Raw genomic sequence first — 22091 nt, 5'->3', positions numbered from 1 at the left:
AGAGCAAAACAAACTTTAGGAGGAGGACAATAAAAATGCTTTTGATAGGATGGAGTGGAGTCCAACTGTTTTCTCACAGTGCAAAAGTCCATCCCAGCAACAGAAATGAGGGTCGGTGGAGTTGGCTCTTCCACCCCCACCTCATTTGTGGGTGCAGTGGGGACCCCTGCCTCACTTGCCGAAGGCCCCCTTGAGCCTCTTCCAGATCAGCTGGGTTTTTACAGCATAGACCACGGGGTTGAGCATTGGTGGCAGCAGCTGGTAGAGGTTGGCCAGGAGGATGAGGACAGACTGGGGGATGCCATGGCCAAACCGGTGGGCAAAGAAGGAGAAGAAGGCTGGGGTGTAAAACATCAGGATGACGCAGAAGTGAGAGCCGCAGGTCCCCAGGGCCTTCAGGCGGGTGTCTTTGGAAGGAAACCTGAAGACGGCCCTGAGGATCAGGAGGTAAGAAGCAGCAATGAGGAAAATGTCTAAGCCGGGAGACAGAAGAGTTGTCACAAAGCCATACCAAATGTTGACAGCGATATTGGCACAGGCCATGCGGGCAATGCCCATGTGCTCGCAGTAGGAGTGGGGCATCACCCTTTTCCCACAATAAGGCAGCCTCTTGAGGAGGAAGATGGTCGGGAACATCACGCAGAAACTCCTGACCAGAGCCACCAAGCCGGTCTTGGCCACCACGGAGGGAGACAGGATGGAGGTGTATTGCAGTGGCCAGCAGATGGCAACATAGCGATCAAAAGCCATGGCCAGCAGGATGGTGGACTCTGCGATGAAGCTGATGTGGGTGAAGAACATCTGGGCAAGGCAGCCGTCAAAGGAGATTTCCTTGGAGTAGGACCAGAGCACGCTCAAGGTTTTGGGCACGGTGGAGGATGACAAGGTTATGTCAGCCACTGCCAGCATGGCCAAGAAGAGGTACATGGGCTCGTGGAGGCTGTGCTCCATCCAGATGAGGAAGAGCAGGGAGAGGTTTCCCAGAAGCGCAAAGAGGTACATCAGGCAGAAGGCCACCGCCATCCAGCTGTGGTATTCCTCCAGGCCAGGGATGCCGACCAGGATGAAGGAAGCCGGAGGGAGGTTGCTCTGGTTGCTGGGCTGTTGGGGTTCCTGAAGCATGTTGACTCATCGCACCCAAGCCCAGGGTCCAATCCTCTGGTGGAGGACTCTACCGAAGGAGGGAGAAAGAAGGTGGAGAGGTTACAATTGGTGTGGTTACACCCGCAGGGGCCATAGCTTTCATTCAGAGGGAAGCAGCCACTTCATTAGTAAAAATTACGTTGCTAGAATTTCTAAGATATGATGCTGTAATGAGTGACGAGGCAATAGTTTGAGAAGTACTTCAAAGAAGCTAATGAAGAAACATTAATGAAACATTCTTAATGAGGAAAGAGGACAAGAAACAATGGATGGAAACTAATCTAGGAGAGAAGCAACTAGAATTAAGGAGAAACTTCCTGACCGTGAGTGTTCCATTAACCAGTGGAACAACAGCCCCTTGCCTCAAATTGTAGGGTCTCCTGACTGAGCAGGGGGTTGGACTAGAAGACCTCCAAGGACCTTTCCAGCTGTACTCTATTCTAAGAATTTCGACCAGAAAGAAATCCAATACAGTTTATTGGATTCTTTTCTTCCCCCTGGAAACTCTTGTTTGCAAATACTGACCAAAGAGGAGAAATTGCCTGCTAGCTGACTTTGGAAAACCCTACCTAGAACTGCCACAGAGAAAAGGGAGTCAACGTATCCTCTAAAGCACAAAAAGGCAGGACAAGAAGCCACGGATGGAAACTAAGCAAGGAGAGAAGCAACCTGGAATTAAGGAGAAACTTCCTAACAGTGAGGACAATTAACCAATGGAACAGAAGTTGCCTCCAGGAATTGTGGGTGCTCCATCACTGGAGGTTTTCAAGAAGAGGCTGGACAATCATTTCTCTGGAATGGTATTGAGTCTCCTGCTTGAGCTTGGGGGGTTGGACTAGAAGACCTCCAAGGTCCCTTCCAACCCTGAGATTCTGTTATTCTGAGAGTTCAGGAGGAAAACACAGCCAACCTCTTGGTTGGGTGGATTGGATTATAATTGATTCCATGACTTTACAGGTGATGCAACACAATGAGATTGGTCTGTAACTTTCTACTAGAAAACTACATGGCCTCCCCCTTTTAAAGCTAGGTATGACTGCGGCTAATGACCATAGGTCAGGCAAGGAGCTGGTTCTGAAAGATGCCTCATGGATTGTGCACAGAGGCTCAGCTGTGGCAGTGGCGAGCTTTTTTAAGAAGCAAGCACATAATCCATCAGGGCCAAGAGATAGAGATGGCTTTAGGTTACGTAGTGCTGTTTCAACATTATCTACTGAATGTATTGAAGAGATAGTAGGCCTTAGCAGCTTCATTGTTACAGTCTTCCCCGTTAGGCCCTTCTAGGGGTGGGATAGTTTTCGAGTCTTTAAGTTTGGCATTTATGAAATTATAGAAGGCTCGGGTGGGTTTTGAGTGTAACAGCTCTTCCTCCTGTTTGCAATGGTGACTGGTACATTCTGCCTTTATCTGGCAGCATAAGGCTTTATAGCAGTTTTTAAAGTTAGCTACATAGCCAGTTTTGTTTTCTCTCCAAAGAGATTTTTTTTCTTGGATTATAGCTTTCTTATTGTTATGGGAATTTGGTTTTTTGTTTTGGCTTTAGGGGTTATTATTGGTACGTATAGGTTAATGACTCTACTGATTTCGATCAAAAAAGTGTTATAGTGGTCTCCTGCAGTATTACAACCTGTGAAAAGCTATGAGATCATAGTTGCCTTTTTTAAAGTTATAATTTGGAGTCCCATCATTATGACCCTCTTTGCAAGGAGATAAATTGAAACAAAAATCAATCATGCTGTGATCACTGTTGGAAAAAGGTTCTTTTAACTTGTAGGCCATAAATTCAGTTTAGACTATTGCAGAAGATGAGATCTAAGCAGTGGTTGAGCCTAGTGTTGTTTGTTACCAACTGTTCCAGCCCCAGAGTTGTAACAACATTGTACAGAGTTGCATGTATAGGTTCAGTTGTATGTTTGTTTAGGGTCCAATTAATAAGAGGCAAATTGAGGTCACCAAGAAAGATAAGGGGATGAGGGCAGGAAGCTGCCCACGTTAGTAGTGCAGTTAGTTTGTTCATATGACCAAGGTCATACAATTATGACCAACCTCTTGGCATCACTCTCCACTTAGAGACAAATAACCTGCTTTCTAACAAGCCAGTTTGGTTTGAGGAAAAAATTGTCCTGTAATCTGCAACTCCTACACTGCAGAAACATTTGGACCACACATCTTGACCAGGGTAAAGCAATAGACTCAATTTACATAGACTTCTGCAAAGCCGTTGAATCAGTGGTGCACGACAAACTACTATTAAAACTAAGTTCTTACAGCATTTCCGGATCCCTTCACAAATGGATAGCCGTGTTCCTGTCAAACAGGCAACAAGTAGTCAAAATAGGGAGGGCCCTATCAAACCCGGCACCAGTTAACAGCGGTGTCCCTCAAGGCAGTGTTCTAGGACCCACATCTTTTCTGCTTTACCTCAACGACCTATGCGATCATATTAAAAGCAGCTGTGTCTTCTTCGCTGATGACGTAAAATTATTTAACACTGTTGCTGCCCTTAAAAATTACTTAACAATGCTGCTGCCCTACAAAGCGACCTTGACCATGTGTCAGAATGGTCGCGCATTTGGCAACTCCAAATCTCAACTAACAAATGCTTTGTCTTACACATTGGCAATAAAAATCAGAACACCAAGTTGGGTGGAAACGACCTAGTATTCTGTCAAGGACTCATCTCAAACGATCTAAGCCCCAGAGCTCACTGTAACAGCATTGCCAAAAAGGCATTAAGAGTTGTTAACCTAATTTTGCAAAGCTTCTTCTCCGGTAACATTGTATTGCTAACTAGGGCATACAAAATCTTTGCCAAACCAATTCTCGAATACAGCTCGTCTGCCTGGAATCCACACTGTATATCAGACATTAATACAATTGAGTGAGTCCAGAGGTATTTCATGAGAAGAGTATTCCACTCCCCTATTCACAATAGAATCCCTTATGCTACCAGGCTTGAAATTTTGGGCTTGGACAATCTGGAACTGTGCCGCCTGCGGTCTGATCTAAGCATAGTACACAAAATTGTCTGCTACAACGTCTTACCTGTCAATGACTTCTTCAGCTTCAACCTCAATAATACACGGGCAAACAATCAATACAAACTCAAGGTAAACCACTCCAAACTCAATTGCAGAAAATACGACTTCAGCAACAGAGTGGTCAACACCTGGGATGCTCTACCCGACTCTGTTGTTGCAGCCTCAAACCCCCACAGCTTCAACCTTAAACTGTCTACCGTGGACCTCACCCCATTCCTAAGAGGTCCGTAAAGGGGGCGTGCATAAGCGCACCAGCATGTCTACCCTCCCTGTCCTACCGTACCCATTTATCTGTACTCATTTCCCTCGTTCATGTTCATATTCATATCTGCTATCTTGTACATGTTTGACAAACTAATAAATAAATAATGCTTAACAGGCCTTCCAATTTTTTTATGAAAAGCAACTTTTTGCCATTATCAATTCAGTATAGTCTACTTTGACTAAATTATGCTGTTAAGTATAGTATAATAGCATATAATTTATTTTGCATAATGATAACTTTATTTAATAAATAATTAAGATTATTTCCATGACTAAACTTGGTGAGGCCATAAAAACACAGACATTTTCCCGTATCAGACATGCCTACGGATTATTTCACACAGTAAGATTCTCTTATCTAGATTCCAGGTAGAAAATGATACCTCAAAGAAAAGTGATGTCCCAAATTCCAGCCATGGTTGATTGCCCCAATCCTTGCAAAACATTCTTTTATTGCTATGTCCGATAAACAATCATTTCCATGTTATCACCTCTTTTTGTGCGTTTGGCAGTCCCAAAGAAAATCAGCCTTTGGTTTACAGCAGGGATCTCCAAACTTGGCAAAGGCTATGCTGGTTGGGGATTTCTGGGAGTTTGGAAATCCACAAGTCTTAAAGTTGCCAAGGTTGGACACTCCTGGTTTACAGAATCGGTCCTTAGGCTGGTGCCCGAAGTGGGCAATAGGCTGGCTAGAAGGGACTCACCAGCAGAGGGAGATGGAGGCAGCTCTTGAATGGAGTTGAGGAGCTTCTTCAGGTGAGGAGAAAGGACTCAACCATGCAAGGAAGAAGATGATTTATCCAGCTTTCATGGGGACTCCAAGGACCCACTTTTCTCATCTTCAGGCAGAAATTGGTGAGAGGACAAGCTCCCTCTGCCCCAGATGGAGAAACTGAGCACACCTCAATTCCCAGGTGGCTGTTTTCAACTTCACATCTGCTGTTGTTTTTTCCAAGGAAAGAAGAGTCCCCGGTGGCCAGTATCCTCTGATACTTGAATGGCTCCATAGGAAGGGTTCTAAGAGGGCAGTTGCTTCCTATGGGGGAAATATCCCCACACACACACACACACACACTGGCTGCCCCTCCGTCCCCTCAAGAGTGTCTTGAGGACGGACTCTGCTGGGGAGAGGACTTGGTGTTTCAACTGGGTGACCTCGGGGAGAAAATGCTCTGTGGCCACCATTAACATTGGCATCCTTCAGTCTCAAGAGACAATGGTATCGTGCTCTGGAAAGAGGTCCTAAAACAGCATCTAGTGTGACTAAAAAGGCCAGTTGGAGAGTGGCTATCAATCCCTTCCACACTGAGGGCAGATACATTCTGTCCCCTGCCCAGCCCCCAGATTTCGCTGGTTCCGGGACTGCCTCTTTGCCTCAACCTGCCAAACCAGACTTCTCAGCCTGTGGCCACCAGACTTCTTCTAAATCACTTGTGGATCGGACAGGCAACCATGGAAGGGGTCCGTCTTGGGCTGGGCCAAAAGAAAAAAGAAAACTCAGCTCCCCAGGGAATCTGCTTGCTTGGCTTGAACAATCAGGTGGCCTCAGACCCGGAACGCCAATTGTCCTCTTTTGCTGAGCCTAAGAAGTGGAATCCAGCGTCAAAGATTGTTGTGCACAATTGGTCTGGATGATCACTTTACTTGTGATTAAATTGTATATAGTTGCCCATCTCACTAAAAGCAACTCTGGACAATGAGGGCTCCATACACGCGAGACACATGCAGGGACTCTTTCTGTGCAAAGGGTGCGAATAGGCAGCCGCACTCATGTCCTCCGATGCAACTGCAGAAGCCTGTGTTTCTGTGCTCGTCATGTGTGCTTTGTAACATTCATTTCTTAACATTTTAATTTATAGCCCACTTTTATTTTTTTATAGACTATTTGAGGCAGTAAAACATTTAATATTTCTTCCTCTTTTTCCCACAACCCTGTGAGGTGGTTGGGAGGAGAGACGCTCACCCAGCCAGCTTCCAGGCCTAAATAGAACTCCCTGCCCGTCTCCTGGGGATTGGCCCCAAGTGCATCAGCAGCAAAATTGGCTTCAAGCCACCGTTGAATACCAGAGAACATACTTTGCTCTTTTGTGTGACTTCTTGCACTTGTGAGAAAACCATCGCAACCCCCTCACCTGCTCAGTCTCTGCAGAGAGCGCCCCTAGCTGCCTTGCCATCCTGAGAAGAGCTTCACTGAACCTGCTCTGGGGTCTCCACGTCTGCCTTCCAGCACCAGGAGCCAGAAAGGGCCGGAGCAAAGCAGAATCAGGCCCTGATCAGGAAGCCCCAAGTCCACCAATAGGATGTCCTAACTCTGCAGTTCCCTCCTTTCAGGTGCCTCACTCTGCGGGCTATTACCAGGGGGGCAGCTGACCTCTGTCCAGCCAGCCACTGTGGTTCCCTGCAGCCGTCTCTTCTCAGGCAGCACCGGGGCCTCTTCCGGACTCCCACGTGGAGGGTCTCTGAACATTGTCTGGAGCCAACCAAACCTCCATTTTTGGAAGAGGACAACCGGCAGCAGGGGGTGGGACCAGGGGAGGGGTGGGAGGGGCTCCCACAGGCTCAGAATGGTCCCAAGAAGCCACACAGACCTCGAAGACGACAACGAACTTTATTGTAAAATATTGCAAAAATAATAAGGAAACGGTGTCCTTGCACCCCATGGAAGATAAATAGAAAGCCACACGAGGGCTTGGAAAGGAAGAGAGAAAGCAGCCGGCATTCATCCGGGATGGGTGGGTGTTCTGTCCCTCCCACCCAACCAACCCCTGGGCTGTGAAGGGCCCAGGTCCTGCTCTGACGCCTGCCAGCCTCTCCCCCCTGCACAGAGGGGCCACCGAGAGAAGCAGGAAGCGCCCTGGGGCCCTCCCTGCCTCAGACAAAACGGAAGCCCTTTTAAGCAGAGGGCCTCCCCAGAGAGAGCGAGACGAGGGGGCTTCTGCAGGACACACAGAGTAGGCGGAGACCCCCCGAGGTCTGGCTCCTGCCACCTGCAGCCTTTGGAGGACGTCTTTGAGCCAAGTCTTCCCTTCCCCAGGCCAGGACTGAAGTGACGACCAGCTGACCGGAAGCCTCTTTACTTATGGCTGCCCAGTCTGTTACAGAGGTGCACAAGTTGACTCTGGAAGGAGAGGAGCCGAGGCAGGGGGTCAGAGGGTCTTCCTTGCAGGAAATGCCCCGCATGGGTCCCCAGGCGGCCTTCCCTGGCCAGCTGCCCGGCTGAAAGTTGCCATCCCAACCCTCCATCCGGAAGGAGCCGGGATGGAGAAGGGCCCATCCTGCTCAAGATGGAAAGCCGCACAGGGTGGGGAATGGGGAGGCCGCCTCGGCCCACTCAGGAGGAGGCATATCAGCAATCCCCCCCCCAAATTCTTCCTCCACCCAGCAAAGCTGCCCCCGATCTGCCAACCTGCAGAGTCCACAGAGCCACAACCGCCTTTGCTGGCACTCAAGGCCCAGCCTCTGCACCGCAACAGATTTCTTCCCAGCTTCTCCGGTGCCCCCAGCCCTCCTGAGAGCTCAAGGGACTGCCTGCGCTGGCGGCCTGGGCTTCTGTGTTTTATTCCTGCTGTTATTTTACGACTTCACTGGTGTTTTTGCCTCTGTTCACCCCCAGAGCAGCTTATGCAAGAGGGGTGGCTGTCTGAGGCCAGGGAGTGAATCCCCATAAAGGGGTCCCTGGGAATCAAGAGGCCAACCCTCCCTCCAGGGAGACCCCAGGCGTTGGGGAAGGCTGGTCAACCCCGGACAAGGCTCCAAGGAACCCGGAAAGGGGGAGGCCGCTGGGCCCCCAGGACTAAGGGGGAAAAACAGCCAAGCCTACCGACAACTTCTTCACGCTGCCCAGGGCTTGTGCGCTTAGGCCCGTCAGGTCCCTCTCCGAGAGCTCGCTGGCCCTGATCCGGACGTTCTGGGCAGAGAACAAAAGGACTTTACCCTGGAGCAGCTTTTCTGGATAGGTGGAACAAGCCCTCCTAACCCCACCAATCTCCCCCAATTCATGCAGGAACCACACAGACCCCCGGCCCACACCAAGGTGGAGCAGGCACGCCTGTGCTGAGAAACAGAAGCCGCCCCCCCCCCCCGGGGAGGAGAGAAGGCTGCCCCTTTGGGCAAAGGTGGCTTCCATACTCCCCACCCCCACGCCCGAAGGCCCTCACCTCTCCTCCGCCCAGGGGCACCGTGAGGAAGACTTCGCTCCTGTCTGCCAGGGGGCTGCCGTTCACCGAGATGCTGAAGACCCGCTCGTGGGCGGCAGGGGCCCGCAGGCCGGGTGTCCTGAAGACGCTGGGGGCAGAGGCAGGCAAGATCAGGCGGCCAGCCCTCCCCAGAGCTTCTAGCACCCAGCCCCGCACCAGAGGCAGCCCTAGAGACCTGCCTGGCAGAGGGGCTCACCTGGAGTCAAACTTGCCAGCAGGTGTGAACAGAGGAGTGGCAGCTTTTGTGGGGTTCCCTTGGCTGGCCGGAGTGATGGGGTTCACTTTGCTGAGCCTGCTAAAACACAGCAGCAGCAGCCGGGTCAGTGCTGCCAGAGCTCTAGACTGGAATTCTTGGCTTGAAAGGACCTTGAGGGCATCAAGTCCACCCCCTTGCTCAACACACTTATTCCAATTATGGCCCCTCAAGAGACAAGACAAGCCCTCCCCTTCACTAGATCACCCGTCTCATTTAATGGGGGGCTTCTATAACTTAAGTTGCAAATTTTGTCCTGCCCTTTGGAAGAAATTACAGCGTCTTAGCGCTGGGAGGCACCTCGGGGGTCTTCTATCCCGATTCTGCTCTGCCCATCCCAGAGGAATTCCTGCCCAACCTCCAGGGATGAAGGAGCCACAACTGGCTCTTGCCTTGCTCAAAAGCTCCAGTCGAGAAATTCCTCTCTAACTCCAGCTTGGATCTTTTGCTGGAAAGCTCGACTGCCAGGGCGTCCAAGCGTGGCCACTGGAAGGCCTGCAGAGGACACATAACTGACTGGGGAATTCTGGGAGTTGAAGTCCACAGGTCTTCAAGTGGCCAAGCTTGTAAAGCTTCTTTCTGCCGGCTGAGAGAATCGACCTCCCCCCCTTTTTTTGCTTTAACCTCCTCTTCTTTAAGCTAAACATTCCTTTGCGAGGGGTTTCGCCTCCAAACCCACCACCAGCTTCCTTGTTCTGCTCTGTACTCTCTCCAGTTCCTCAGCCCTTTTCGTATTGTGGGGAGTCTGACCTAAAGCAGCGCTAGCCCTTCCCGTCATCTTCACCCCATTCCTCCCACTCATGCAGCCCAGGGAGTGCGCTGGCTTTTTGGGCGCCTCTGTGGCCTTCCGAGACCCCCAGACCTTCCTGGCAAGCACCTTCTTCTGCCTGGCATCTTTTAAGGGGCTTCAAGAGAGCCTCAAGAGGTCTCTCTGAAGGACAACCCATTGGGCGTCCTTCACCTCCATTCCCAGGGCTTAGTTCAACTCCGTTTCAGTCACTGATAGGAGAGAATAATTGTAGCTCAGGGTTGAAATGTGGAGTCCTTGCTGGTCTCTGAGCTGGGTTGTTCACGGCTTCCCGCCCATTACCTTTTTCGGAAATTCTTGGCTCGGGATGAAGGGGGCCGTGTCCTCTTGGAATTTGGAGGCCTTTTGGTTGAGGTCTGAACCTGGAACACAGGAGAGAGGTATGACTCTGCCTTCCCCTTGCTGTGTGACCAGGGGATTCACCAAGAGCTTGTAGGCCCCAACCTCTTTCAAGGTCGTAGCTCACTCATCCATCCATTTCATTCAGAATAGAGTTGGAAGGGACCTTGGAGGTCTTGTAGTCCAACCCCCTGATCAAGTCGGAGACCCTATACCATTTCAGACAAATAGTTGTCCAGTCTCTTCTTAAAAACCTCCAGGGCTGGAGCACCCACAACTTCTAGTGGCAAGGTGTTCCACTGGTTAATTGTCCTCATTGTTAGGAACTTCCCCCTTAACTCCAGTTTTTTTCTCTCCTTGACTGATTTCCTGCTTGTTTCCCACTTTCTTGTCCTGCCATCTGGTGCTTTGGAGAATAGGTTGACTCCCTCTTCTTTGTGGCATCCCCTCAAATACTGGAAGGGTGGTATCATGCCACCCCTAATCCTTCTTTTCTCTAGATTAGCCATACCCAAATCTGCAGCCATTCATTTTACAATTTTAATACCTATTAACGTTCGTTCCTGGGAGTGCAGGGGACTGAGTAGAGAAAGATCCATTCTCAGGCAGAATCTTTCAAGCCCCCCCTCCCCCCAGCTGCCTGCTTTGTTAAGGCAGAAACAGCACTCAAGCGGCAGGGATCTAGAGGGGAGTCACCACAGGGCCTTTTGCCCAAGGTGGAGGTCCCCGGAAGGACAGAGAGCCTTACCTTCCCCGGCTTCTGGGGTGCCACCTCTGGATCCACAGCCGCCTGGTTCTCCTGCCTGGATTTCTTGCCTGCGGGCAGCAGAGACGTCTCCATCTCTTCATCGATGGTCTCGATGGCCTGCTTGGCTGTGGGAGGAAGACGGATTCTTGGAGGAAGGAAGGGGAGCAAGAGATGCAGGGAGGCAACCTTGAAATGCTCGGTTCCCAGCAGCAGCATCACAGCTGCCTTGGCGACGTAACATTTCTCTTTATTAAGGCAATGCAAGTAGTCCTTGACTTACAGCCATTCATTTAGTGACCATTTGAAGTTCGACAGCACTGAAAAAAGGGACTTATGGCCGCTTTTCTCACTTATGACCGTTGCAGTATCCCTACGGTCACATAATCCAAATTTGGGTGATTGGCAACCGGTTCATATTTATGACGGTCAGTGTCCTGGGGCCACGTGATCCCCTTTTTGGAACCTTCTGGCCATCGAAACCAAGGTGGTCTATACTGCCAATTGAACAACTGCAGTGATTCCCTTAACAACTGTGCCAAGAAAAGCCATAAAGTGGGACAAAGTTCACTTAACAGCTGTCTCGGCAACACAAATTTTGGGCTGTTGTGATCGTAAGTCGAGGACTACCTGTAACTTTTTCTTGAAGGATGGGGAAGTAACTTGAAGCTTGTTAATTATGACTATTGATGCTTATATCACCTATTACCTATGCAAATGTATGACTGTATCAGAAGACATGCATGTGTATGTATACACAGGCACATACATACATACATACATACATATACGCATCAGAAGACCTGAGGGCAGGTGGACCAAGGCAGTCATAGAATGGATCCCGCTTGATAAGAGAGGCCTAAAACAAGATGGACATCAGCAAGTATTGCTGGCCCAACGACAAGGGAAGCCCAGGACCATGCAGGAGGGGCCTTCCTCCTCCCGTGGACAGACAGTGGCTGGGATGATGAGGAGGAGGAGGAGGAGGCATGGCTGCACCAACCTCTCCCCCTCTCCTGAAATGTATAGATGTCAGTGCATGTTTGGTCTGGGAGAGCCCCTCCCTCCCCTCCGACTGAGTCAACATTGCAGGTGAGCCTGGCTTCGGGGTCCCGCGCTCGATTCCACAGCTGGGCGCCGTGAGAGCATCAGGCGGGCTCTCTTCCCCGGCCCCCCCTCTGACCTTTCTTGGCGGTCCGGAAGGGCGTCCGGATGGCCCTGGAGGCCAGCAGGGTGATCTCCGCGATGTCCACCTCGCTCTGCAGGGGAGGCAAGGAGGCCGGGCAGATCTCAGAAGGGGGGGAGGCGGCCCCACTCGCCCCCCCCAGCCCAGCCCTCCTCCTCCTCCTCCTCCTCCTCCTCCCTCCCCTCGACCCCCGGGCTACTCACTGACCGAGGCCACCTGCTCCAGGGCCTTGTCGCTGCCTCCGAGGGCTGCAAGGGGGAGGAGAGGAGGGGGGATTAGCTGGGGGGTGGGGGTGGGGGGGGCGCGAGGCGGGCGGGGGGGGGGTTGTCGAGACCTACCCAGGAAGGCGACCCAGTTCATCTTGCGCAGCGCCAGCGGCAGCCGCAGCACCTCCATGTTGCTCAGGTTCTCCACGTCCTTCTTCAGGCTCTCGCCCGCCGCCCGCACCTGCGCCAGCCGCGCTCGCACTGCAAGAGGCGCTCCGGTCAAAGGCCGGCCCCGGACCCCCTCCCCGCCCCTCCCTCCCCTCCCCTCGCCTCCCTCCCCACCTCCGCCTCACCCTCGCGGTCGAAGTCCTTCAGGAAGGCGTCCACCCGCTTGTTCAGCGCCGAGGCCTTCGGGGCGCCCCGGGCCGTCGGCCGCTTCTTGCCGTGCGCCATGGCGGGAGCGGAGCCGGAGGGAGGGAGGGAAGGTGAGGGCGGCGGTTCAAACTTGGCGCGCGCCCCGCCCGGCCAATCAGGAGGAGGCGCGCTCCGCCGCTCCCGGCCTAGCCCCGCGCGCGAGAGGGGCGTGGCCGAGAGCCTCCTCCTCCTCCTGCCGCGAAGGCCCCGCCCCTCGCCCCGCCCAGCGGTGTTTTGCACGCCCCACGGGGGCTGGGGGCGGGGCTTCTTCCAGGGTCTCTGCCTGGGCTGCGCTCGCGCTCAGGCGCCCCCGGCGAGGAAAGGCGGCCACGCCGAGATCGCCCCCGCCCTCCTCCTCCTCCTCCTCCGGCCAAGCGGGGCTCTGGCGGGCTGCATCGGCCCCGGCTCTTCCCCGGGCTTGCCGCCAAGGAGCCAGCAGAGCGGCGGGGCTGGGGGGGGGAGGGGAGGGGGCCGGAAGGGACCCTGGAGGTCTTCTAGTCCCGCCCGGGGCCCCCGAGTTCAAGCCGCTCTGCTGGGACAGCTGCGAATCGGCTCCCCTGCCCCCCCAAGCCCCCGAGAGGGCAGCCTGGCATGCTGGCTCCAGGCAGAGCAGGGAGGGCTGCCCCACTTTCCCCCCCTCCCCCCCCGTCTGGGCAGAGCGGCAGAACCCCCGGGTGGGCCCTCTGCCCCCCGGCTTCCCATCCCTGCCGCTCTTGGGGCAAGGCTCTCTGGAGGGAAGGGCTCCCTGGGCTTGGACATCCCCCCACCCACCCCGCCGGGGCCTTGCCTTCTCTGGAGCTTGTCAGGCGCTTGCAGAGCTGGGCCTGGTGCTGAAGTGGGCGATGCCAGGGACCGGCTACCCTTATCAGAGCCTGGCAGCCTCTTGCCTCCTCGTCCCCTCCGATCTTGTCCAACACAGCTTTGCATCCCTTGAGGCGTTCTAAGTCCCCTTGCCCAGTAACCATAACCATCTCAGAACAGAGGGGGTCCTCAAGTTACCACCACAATTGAGCCCTAACATTATATTGCTAAGTGAAACATTTGTCTAGAGACCCTAGAGCTGCCACAAAGAAGAGGGGGGGGGGGGTCAAATTATTCTCCAACACACCTGAAGGCAGGACAAGAGGCAACGGGTGAAAATTGTAACCAAGCAGAGAAGCAACCTGGAATTGAAGAGAAACTTCCTAACAAGTGAGGACAATTAACCAGTGGAACAGCTTGCCACCAGAAGTTGTAGGTTCTTCATCACTGGAGGTTTTTAAGAAGAGACTGGACAGGCATTTGTCTGAAATGGTATAGGCTCTCCTGCTTGAGCAGGGGGCTGGACTAGAAGACCTCCAAGGTCCCTTCCAGCTCTATTCTGATTCTAAAATGAGTTTTGCTCCATTGAATGACTTCTTGTCACACTGACTCAGTATGTGGTTAAGTTAGCCAATAGTCCACATTGAGTTTGCTGGCCAGGTTGTTGCAAAAAGTGATCACGTGGCCACTGTGGCCATCATAAATATGCCAAGCTTGCCGAGCATCCGAATTTTGACTATGTGACCATAGGGATATTGCAATGGTCATAAGTGTGAAATGTGCATCCTTCTGACAAGCGAAGTCAATGGAGGAAGCCAGATTCACTTAACAACCGTGTTACTCACTTTGCTATGTTTCACATAGCAAGAGAAATTTTGGGCTCAATCATGGTCGTAATTGGTCCTTGTGGTCAAGGACTAGTAAAAAGGAAGAACAATGGAAAGTTGTGTAAGCAGAAGAGAAGTAGAATATTAGAACAACAAAGTGAACGACGACGAAGGGACATAAACGGGAATAATGACATTGATATAATGACCGAGACCGTCTGGAGGCTGCTCCAGCAAGTGGCTTCGCCCTTTTAAGACGCTCGCTCGATTAACTGCTCTTTCCGGCTTTGCACAATTCACTAGAATGTGACCTAGAATCCGTGGCTCCTTAGTTAAGTCCGAAGGGGCTTCCGGATGGCTCAGCTCAAGGAAAGTGTAGGCGTCAGGGCTAGCAAATGATCCACGGGGTCACCACCACTACCATCATCATCATTATTGCAACATTTTTTATACTGTAGTGGTGTAAAAGGGACATAACACATTATATTGTTGTGATCCATTGGTATCCATACGTGTTGAGGAAAGACTGTTAGCACTCTTAATAGTTTGAACCATGCAGGATACAAAAAAAGGATTATCCATCTTAGTTAATAAAAGTAGGATTATTTAGTTTTTTCAGCCAAAATAGAATGCAATACAACTTTCAATAGTTCATTTAGTGACTGTTGGAAGTTAGAAAGGCACTGAAGGAAGTGACTTATGACAATTCTTCACACTTATGACAGTCACATGATCAAAATTGAGATGCTTGGCACCTGATTCTTACTTAATAATGGTTGCTGTGTCCTGGGATCATGTGATCTGTTTTTGCGACCTGACAAGCAAAATCAATGGGGAATCCAGATTCACTTAACAACCATGTTACTAACTTAAAAAACGCAATGGTTCATTTAACAAAGGTGGCAAGAAAAGTCATAAAATGGGGCAAAATTCACATAACAAATGTCTCACTTAACAACATAAATTTTGGGCTCAATTATGGTCATAACTCGAGGACTACCTCTACTAAATAACTGCTGCAGATTTCACTAAAGTATTTGTTATACAGCACAATAAAGCTGTCAGTCTTAAACTGATTACCCGGTATTAAAATCTCCAGAGCATATTGAAAAAGAAAAGAGAAGTTAAAGCAAATTTGACTGCAATTAAAGTATCAATAGATGAAAAAAGGAGGAAAAAGAAAAAAAACCTATGCAGTTTCTGATTTACTTCCTTTTTGTGTTTTTTACTCATTCAGTTTTTATAAACATTTGTACCCCTTAGAAGTCAACCATTCTTGCTTAAATTTGGTTAAAGTTCTGTTGTCATTCCTGCATGTTCTCCAAATTAACTTCCCAGTCACATATTTTCTAAATTGTGTCTTTCAACATTGGGCAAAATTTACCACAAACAAAATGAATTTAAGTTAAGGATGAAAATAGAAATGTGAAAAAAGACAAAAGAAGGTGATTTCCAATCAATAAAAATAATCTTCCATGGCATTTCCAACATTTATTACTTTATAATTTATCTCATTTATTATTGATGGAATTGCATACTCTCTATAGAGTATTTTGTACCCCTTTTGTTAGGTTTCGTGTAAATTTTATAGATTATAGTCCATAATTCTTAGCAGAATAACACAATCAGAGTTAGAAGGGACCTTGGAGGTCTTCTAGTCCAGCCTGCTCAGTCAGGAGACCCTCTACCATATCAGACAAATGGTTGTCTAATCTCTTCTTGAATACCTGCAGTGATGGAGCACCCGCAACTCTTGGGGACAAGGCGTTCCATTTATTTATTGTTCTCACTGTCAGGAAGGCTCTCCTTAGTTCCAGGTTGCTTCTCTCCGTGGTTGGTTTCCATCCGTTGTTTCTTGTCCTGCCTTTGGGGCTTTGGAGGACATATTGACCCTCTCTTTGTAGCAGCCCCTCAAATATTGGATGACTGCTATCATTATCGCCCTGGTCCTTCTCTTCATTAGACTAGTTCCCTTACCATTCATCTGAAAATTTAGCCTCCAGGCCTTTTATCATCTCCAGAGGGCTCTTCTCTGCACTTTTTCGAGAGGTCAATGTCTTTGTATTGTGGCCACCAAAAGTTGGATGGGGAATTCTAGGTTTGGGCTCATCATTGCAGAATAAAACAGCACTAATGCTCATGTGATCTTGAAACAAATGGAGTCTCTGCCCCCATTTTATTTGTGAAGATGCTATCACAATATCTCGACACGAGAATATTTGTATGACAATGGAAGGATCTGCATTTCAAGGACTTCAACCAATTTGTTTTAAAAAAAAAGACTTTCAAAATTATGAAGATAGGCTGGAACATCCCCTCCCATAGCATTTGCAAAATATCATGCCTCGTGGGGCATGGCAAGAGGGTCTTTGTGCCCTCCAGCCCCTCCCCCTCATCAGGCATCCTTGCTATTCCACTCTAAGAATCCCCAGCACTGAGCAAAACTCAGGCCTCCCCCTCATCCCCCTTCAGGTCTAGTGCTTTGTGGCAGCGGCTGCCTAGACAATCCTAGACCTTGTCCAAGATGCAATGAAGAAGGGATTGAGCTATTCTTAAAGGGCAAGAAAACGAGAACTAAGGAGGAATTTCCTGACAGTGAGAACAATCAAGCAGAGGAACCTCCTGAAGTTGTGGGGGCTCCATCACTGGAGGTTTTCAAGACGAGACTGGACAGGCACTTGTCAGAAATGGTCTAAGGTCTCCTGCGTGAGCTGGGGGTTGGACTAGAAGACCTCCGAGGCCCCTTGTTATTCTGTTATGCCTCCCTACTTGCCCCCTCCCCCCCCCCCCAGAAGTGGGTTTCATGGCTTTTGCTTCCTGACTCATCAAGTGGTCGATGATGCCCAGAAATGGGCTGGGCAGCTGAAGCACATCTGAAGCCAGTGGAGCCAAAGGCTGAGGTGGTCAGGAGGACCCTGGAGATGAAGACCCTCCTTTCACTGGCTGGCTACTATACTGCCTCTGATAGGAGCTCCCCTTCCCTCAGTTTCCCTTACTGATGCAAAATCTTTTTCTTCAATGGTGTTTTTCCTATTTGGGCCTAAAATACTATTTCACCCACCATAAACCCCCTTTCAGGCAGAAGGCTGGGTTGAGAGGGGCACCCTAAGGGCCACCCTGAACAGGACCTCCCCACCCCAGTGGCTCCCTGGCATGGACCCTGAACCTTCACCTCACCCCACCCTGGCTCCAACACCCCTCTTGGGCCAGGGAAGCACAGGAGGAAGGAGCAGGAACCCTCTCTGCGGTGGGGAAGGGGAGGGCGGCTTTCCCACGAGCCCTGCAGAGCCCACCAACAGCCAAGTTGCAGGTGAGTTTTCTGGAAACCGCCCCCGGGTCTGCTGGGGACTCCCAACGTCCCCGCGGAGCCTGGCCAAAAGAGGAGGGCCCGCGCCGCCATGCCCCCGGCAGCTATCTTGGGCTCCGGCTGGCCCGGCAGGGCCACACCCGGCAGGCTCCCCCGCCCCCCGGGCTCCTTTCCCGGCAGGCAGGGTATAAAAGGCCGCCCCGGAGCCGGTTCCGCAGCGTTGGGCGCTTCCCTTCCTTCTGTCCCGAGAACAGCACCCACAGCCGCCCGTCATGGTGCACTGGAGCGCCGAGGAGAAGAGCGCCATCACCTCCATCTGGAGCAAGGTGGACGTGCCCGTCATCGGCGCCGAGTCCCTCAGCAGGTGAGCCCCGCGGAGGGGAGCGGGCGAGGGAAGGGGCGGGAGGGCGGCGGGCGCTGCCCTTCTGCCTGTCGGGCGCTGACCGTCCCCTCGCCCGCTCCAGGCTGCTGATCGTCTACCCCTGGACCCAGCGCTTCTTCACCAACTTCGGCAACTTAAGCAACGCGGCGGCCATCCAGAGCAATGCGCAGGTCAAGGCCCACGGCAAGAAGGTCTTCACCGCCTTCGGGGACGCCGTCAAGAACCCCGAGGGCGTCAAGGAGACCTTCGCCAAGCTGAGCGAGCTGCACTGCGACAAGCTGCACGTGGACCCCATCAACTTCAAGGTGGGGCGGCCCCTCCCGGCACGGCTTCCCCGGGGGGCGGGAGGGGTACAGGGCCGCTCCCTCCTAGCGCTGCCGAGGGTCCCTAGTTGGGGCACGAAGCGTCTGCAGGAAAAGCGCCCAGCTCAGAGGCCCCCAAGCCCCCTCCCCAGCCTTTCCAGGGGGCCCCGGGGATTCGTGGCCGGATGCAAAGACGGAGGTCGCGGCCGAGGAAAGGGGCTCCTCGGCGCAGGAGGAGACTTCGGATACCCAGCGGGCAAAGGCGGCTTTCTTCCGCACCACCTCCCCCTTCATTCCTTCCTCGAGCTCTTTTTGCTGGGGGGGCACTGCGTCTGGCCGGGCCCAGAGCCCCCCCCCCCGCCAACCAGCCCAGGTATAACATGGGCGCCTCTTTCTCTTGCAGCTGCTGGGCCAAATCCTGATCACAGTGCTGGCGACCCACTTCGGGAAGGAATTCACCCCGCACGTCCAGGCCGCTTACCAGAAGCTGGTGTCGGTGGTGGCCCACGCCTTGGCCCACCGGTACCACTAGGCCTCCTCCGCAGCGGCTGCGCCCGCCCTTCGTCCCCTCCGACGGGGCCACTCCAGACCCCCGACCTGCTCAGACAATAAAAGTCACCGTTTGCAGATTGAACTGACTCCGTCCGTGGCTTTGGGGCGGGGGTGGGTGGGCGCAATAGCCGAGGGGCGGCGGTAGGGGGGGCGAGAAGCGGCCGGGATCTCCCGTTTGCTGGGGCGGCGCGAGGAGGGCCTGAGAAGGAAAAGCCGGTGGGAGCGGGTCGTCCTCGGAATGGAAGCGACCGGAGGAGGGGTCGCTAGAGGTTTCATTCCACCCCCTTCTCTCTTTCTAAGTAACTGAGGCTGCCGAGCCCCTGCCTCACACGAAGCCGTCGGGGAAGGGTGGAGCAGGGAAGACCCGCCGCAGCGACGCTCGGATGCAGCGTCCGGCTTCTCTTCCTGCCCTCGTGGCCCCCTCCCGCCCTCGGTGCAGCGGCTGCGCCTCTCCCTGCCCGGCCCGCTGCCTGAGCTGAGTTGGGGAGGGGGCCCTTCCCGACCCCGAGGCTGCCGGCTGCTTCCCTTCTGAGCGAGAGGGGCTCAGTGGGGCCGCTGGAAAGGGAGAGTTTCCGGGAAGGGAATCTGAACAGGGACACTTTCCCCCAGCTGCGGGGTGGGGGGCTCGGGCTCCTCTTCCTGGACAGGCCGGCTGGGGGTCAGTTGCACTTGATTGGATATTTAGGGAAAAGCCGGTCCAAGGGAAGAGCTGAACCACAATGGGCCGGTTCCTCTGGAGGCTTTTGAGAGGAAACTGGGAGATTTCGTTGGTTGGGTTGCAGTTTGCAGAGGGCTGGACTAGATGACCCTTGTGGTCATTTCCACTCCACCGTCCCATGATCCTATGTTCTGGGGGGGAGTATAAACGTGGAGGAATTGCCCCCCACCCACCCTGATCATCCAAGACAGTGATCGGCCCCTGGGAGCGAGTTCAGAAGATGGAGCAGAGCCTGGAAACCATCCACGGGAAGATGCTGAAGGGATCCGGCCTGTTTGGAAGGCAGAGGAGGTGGGGGGAGGGGACAGCAGCCTTCAAAAGGCTTTGGAGACCCCCACAGAAGGCGGAGGGGGCCCAGAAGGCAGGGGCAGAACCAGTGGGCGAGAAAGGCAGGGAAGGAGATTTGGGCTGGGGATCAGGAGTCACTTTGGCCCAATCTTGCTCTCTCAGCCCAGCCCACCTCACAGGGTTGTTGTTATGGGAAAATAGGAGGGAAGGAGGAGTATTGTGTGTATTTGCTGCCTAGACTTAGTTATAAAAATAATAAAGGTGGGATATAAAAAGAAACTTCCTGACTGGAGAAGCTGTCAGCCTGCGGTCTGAGCAGCCGCACAATGCGATGAGTTGGGAGTTTCCCAGCAGGTCCTGCATGGTCATCGGTGAGATGTTCTAGTGTGGGGCATCCCAAACTTCATTGACCAAATCACTTATAACAGAATCACAGAGTCTGAAGGAACCTTGAAGGTCTTCTAGTCCAACCCCCTGCTCAAGCAGGAGACCCTAGATCCGTGATGGCGAACCTATGGCACACATGCCAGAGGTGACACGCAGTGCCCTCTCTGATGGCATGCGAGCCTTCACCCCAGTTCAGCTCTGCTGCGCATGTGCTCGTGCCTCCCACCGGCTACCTGGTCTTCGGGTCTCTGCCGTGCATGTGCTGGGGTGGGGTGCATGCAGGGGGGTACATGTGGGGGGTGCACGTGCATGCGGGGGGAGGGTTTGGGTGTCCACACATTCATTCGCGCACATGCACACTTTGGGCACGTGGTCTGGAAAAGGTTAGCCATCCCTGCCCTTGACCATTCCAGATAAGTAACTCTTCCTAAAAACCTCCAGTGATGGAGCATTAGCAACTTCTGGAGAGAAGCCCTTCCACAGGTTAATTCTTCTGTCAGGAAATTTCTCCTTAATGCTAATTGGTGTTCTCCTTCAAAAGTTTCCATCAGAAACTTATACGTTTCTTTAAAAAGTTTTTTTTTTTAATCAGAAAGTCCTTTTTACTCAAGAAACATAAAATGCTCCAAGTTCTTTAAATATCTCTCTTCTGATTGGTTGTGAGTTTGTGTGTGGTAAGTTACTCAGGTTTTGGAAGCCCCAATGCAGTGGATTCTGCACTAAGAAGGATTGGACTAAAAAATCCCTAGGGTTAATTCCACGTTCACGATTTTACGTGGAATATGGAACATGAATATGCTTCAGCTGGTGAACAGGATTCAGAAAACAAGTGGTGCCTCAGATTCTGCTGTACGACTTCTTAAGCAAACACACACCCCCATGTCATTTTTGAAGCAGCAAAGAAGGGCAGAATGCAGGACTTTCATTTTCAGGATAATACAACCAAAGATGGAATAAAGTTTCCCCCCCAACCCTAACCCTCACTCCTCATCCCTTCTTGCACTGCCAGAGGCCCCCAGAAAGGGGGGGGGGCAGGGCCTCTGCATGGACCCATTTCCTAGGCTCAGCCAACACATCAACAGGTTCAGCTCAAACAGGCTACATCCACCCAAGATTGTAAGCCATAAAACCAAACCAAGATACTTCACTCCAACATGAACCCAACATAGCCAGTGATGACCTAATTGGGTCATGAAAAATCTGCAAGAAAACCACCCAGCTCAGAGAGCACCCAGGACACCACACTCCTCCTCCCCCCTCCCCCCTGCAAACCCAGTTCCCTTCTAGCAGGGAGGATGTTCCCTAGTTGGGTCATGAAATGCCTGTAAGAAAACAGCCAAGGTCAGAGAGCCTCAAGGACCTCACAGTTCAACCCTGAGCTCCATGTATTCTTTTTTTTTTTTTTTTACAGTATATACAAACATACATAAATAAAACCATCTTCAATTGCAAACAGTGTGTCGGTTGGTTACAAGTCTTTTGTGCCTCTTCACCAAATTCATAGCTTACAATTTACAGTTTCCCTAAATTCTCATATCATCGACCTAATATATATCTATATATTATTACCCTCAATCATGTATTTGATTATGACTATTTCTTCCCTCATTATTATTCAAAATATTCTTAAATTTGAGTTAATTTTTATTATAACATTCATTTCATCCTCCTAAATCTGTCTACTAATACATCTTTATATTTTATTTCACATAATTCTACAATTCTTGTGAAGATCTCTACCATATTTCATTTCCATATTTTTTTATCTAACCATTGATAAAATAGGTCCCATATCTTATAGAATTGTTTATCTTCTTGTTCTCTAATTTCAAATGTCAATTTACTCATTTCAGCACATTCCATTATTTTCTTAATATCTTCATCCTGCGTTGGTATTTTTTCATTTTTCCAATTTTTAGCAAACACAATTCT

The 22091-nt window shown here is 51.6% G+C and overlaps 3 protein-coding genes across 5 annotated transcripts; 1 reads left to right on the top strand and 2 right to left on the bottom strand.

Moving 5' to 3' along the window:
- Window positions 1-171: 171 nt before the first annotated feature.
- On the bottom strand, window positions 172-1095 carry LOC139317186 (olfactory receptor 52B2-like). The gene has a single exon (XM_070944158.1). The coding sequence runs from the start codon at window positions 1021-1023 to the stop codon at window positions 172-174; it is 852 nt and encodes a 283-aa protein (XP_070800259.1). The 5' UTR covers window positions 1024-1095.
- Window positions 1096-7037: 5942 nt separating this feature from the next.
- CDCA8 (cell division cycle associated 8) lies at window positions 7038-13028 on the bottom strand. Of its 3 annotated transcripts, none has more exons than XM_070943069.1 (11): window positions 12535-13028; window positions 12314-12442; window positions 12179-12223; window positions 11973-12048; window positions 11575-11648; window positions 10793-10917; window positions 9988-10067; window positions 8841-8936; window positions 8606-8732; window positions 8269-8355; window positions 7038-7566 (listed from the first exon to the last, which is right to left on the bottom strand). In XM_070943069.1, exons 1-11 carry the CDS (start codon window positions 12632-12634, stop codon window positions 7522-7524), a joined length of 984 nt encoding a protein of 327 aa, XP_070799170.1. In that variant the 5' UTR covers window positions 12635-13028; the 3' UTR covers window positions 7038-7521. The 3 variants fall into 3 exon arrangements, with proteins under 3 accessions (XP_070799170.1, XP_070799169.1, XP_070799173.1); XM_070943068.1 differs by having other exon boundaries at window positions 8841-8939; window positions 12535-13022; XM_070943072.1 differs by lacking the exon at window positions 11575-11648 and having other exon boundaries at window positions 8841-8939; window positions 12183-12223; window positions 12535-13016.
- Window positions 13029-17736: 4708 nt separating this feature from the next.
- On the top strand, window positions 17737-18848 carry LOC139316379 (hemoglobin subunit beta-1). Its single transcript, XM_070943073.1, has 3 exons — window positions 17737-17894; window positions 17995-18217; window positions 18618-18848. Exons 1-3 carry the CDS (start codon window positions 17803-17805, stop codon window positions 18744-18746), a joined length of 444 nt encoding a protein of 147 aa, XP_070799174.1. The 5' UTR covers window positions 17737-17802; the 3' UTR covers window positions 18747-18848.
- Window positions 18849-22091: the final 3243 nt, after the last annotated feature.

The sequence above is a fragment of the Pituophis catenifer genome, unplaced genomic scaffold, assembly GCF_029215685.1.
Source record: "Pituophis catenifer annectens isolate HBS135680 unplaced genomic scaffold, rPitCat1.0.hap2 SCAF_4, whole genome shotgun sequence".
NCBI classification, from domain to species: domain Eukaryota; kingdom Metazoa; phylum Chordata; class Lepidosauria; order Squamata; family Colubridae; genus Pituophis; species Pituophis catenifer.
This window is presented reverse-complemented; position numbering and strand designations above follow the sequence as displayed.

What these genes read in the sequence shown, in the direction of transcription:
- LOC139316379 (XM_070943073.1), top strand. Translation starts at nt 17,803, where the DNA reads ATGGTGCACTGGAGCGCCGAGGAGAAGAGCGCCATCACCTCCATCTGG. An exon ending in GGCGCCGAGTCCCTCAGCAG is followed by an intron (nt 17,895 to 17,994) that starts GTGAGCCCCGCG and finishes CGCCCGCTCCAG; the next exon opens with GCTGCTGATCGTCTACCCCT. An exon ending in TGGACCCCATCAACTTCAAG is followed by an intron (nt 18,218 to 18,617) that starts GTGGGGCGGCCC and finishes TTTCTCTTGCAG; the next exon opens with CTGCTGGGCCAAATCCTGAT.
- LOC139317186 (XM_070944158.1), bottom strand. Translation starts at nt 1,023, where the DNA reads ATGGCGGTGGCCTTCTGCCTGATGTACCTCTTTGCGCTTCTGGGAAAC.
- CDCA8 (XM_070943068.1), bottom strand. Translation starts at nt 12,634, where the DNA reads ATGGCGCACGGCAAGAAGCGGCCGACGGCCCGGGGCGCCCCGAAGGCC. An exon ending in CTTCCGGACCGCCAAGAAAG is followed by an intron (nt 11,649 to 11,972) that starts GTCAGAGGGGGG and finishes ATCTTGTTTTAG; the next exon opens with GCCTCTCTTATCAAGCGGGA. An exon ending in AGGTCTTCTGATGCGTATAT is followed by an intron (nt 10,918 to 11,574) that starts GTATGTATGTAT and finishes TTCCTCCCACAG; the next exon opens with CCAAGCAGGCCATCGAGACC.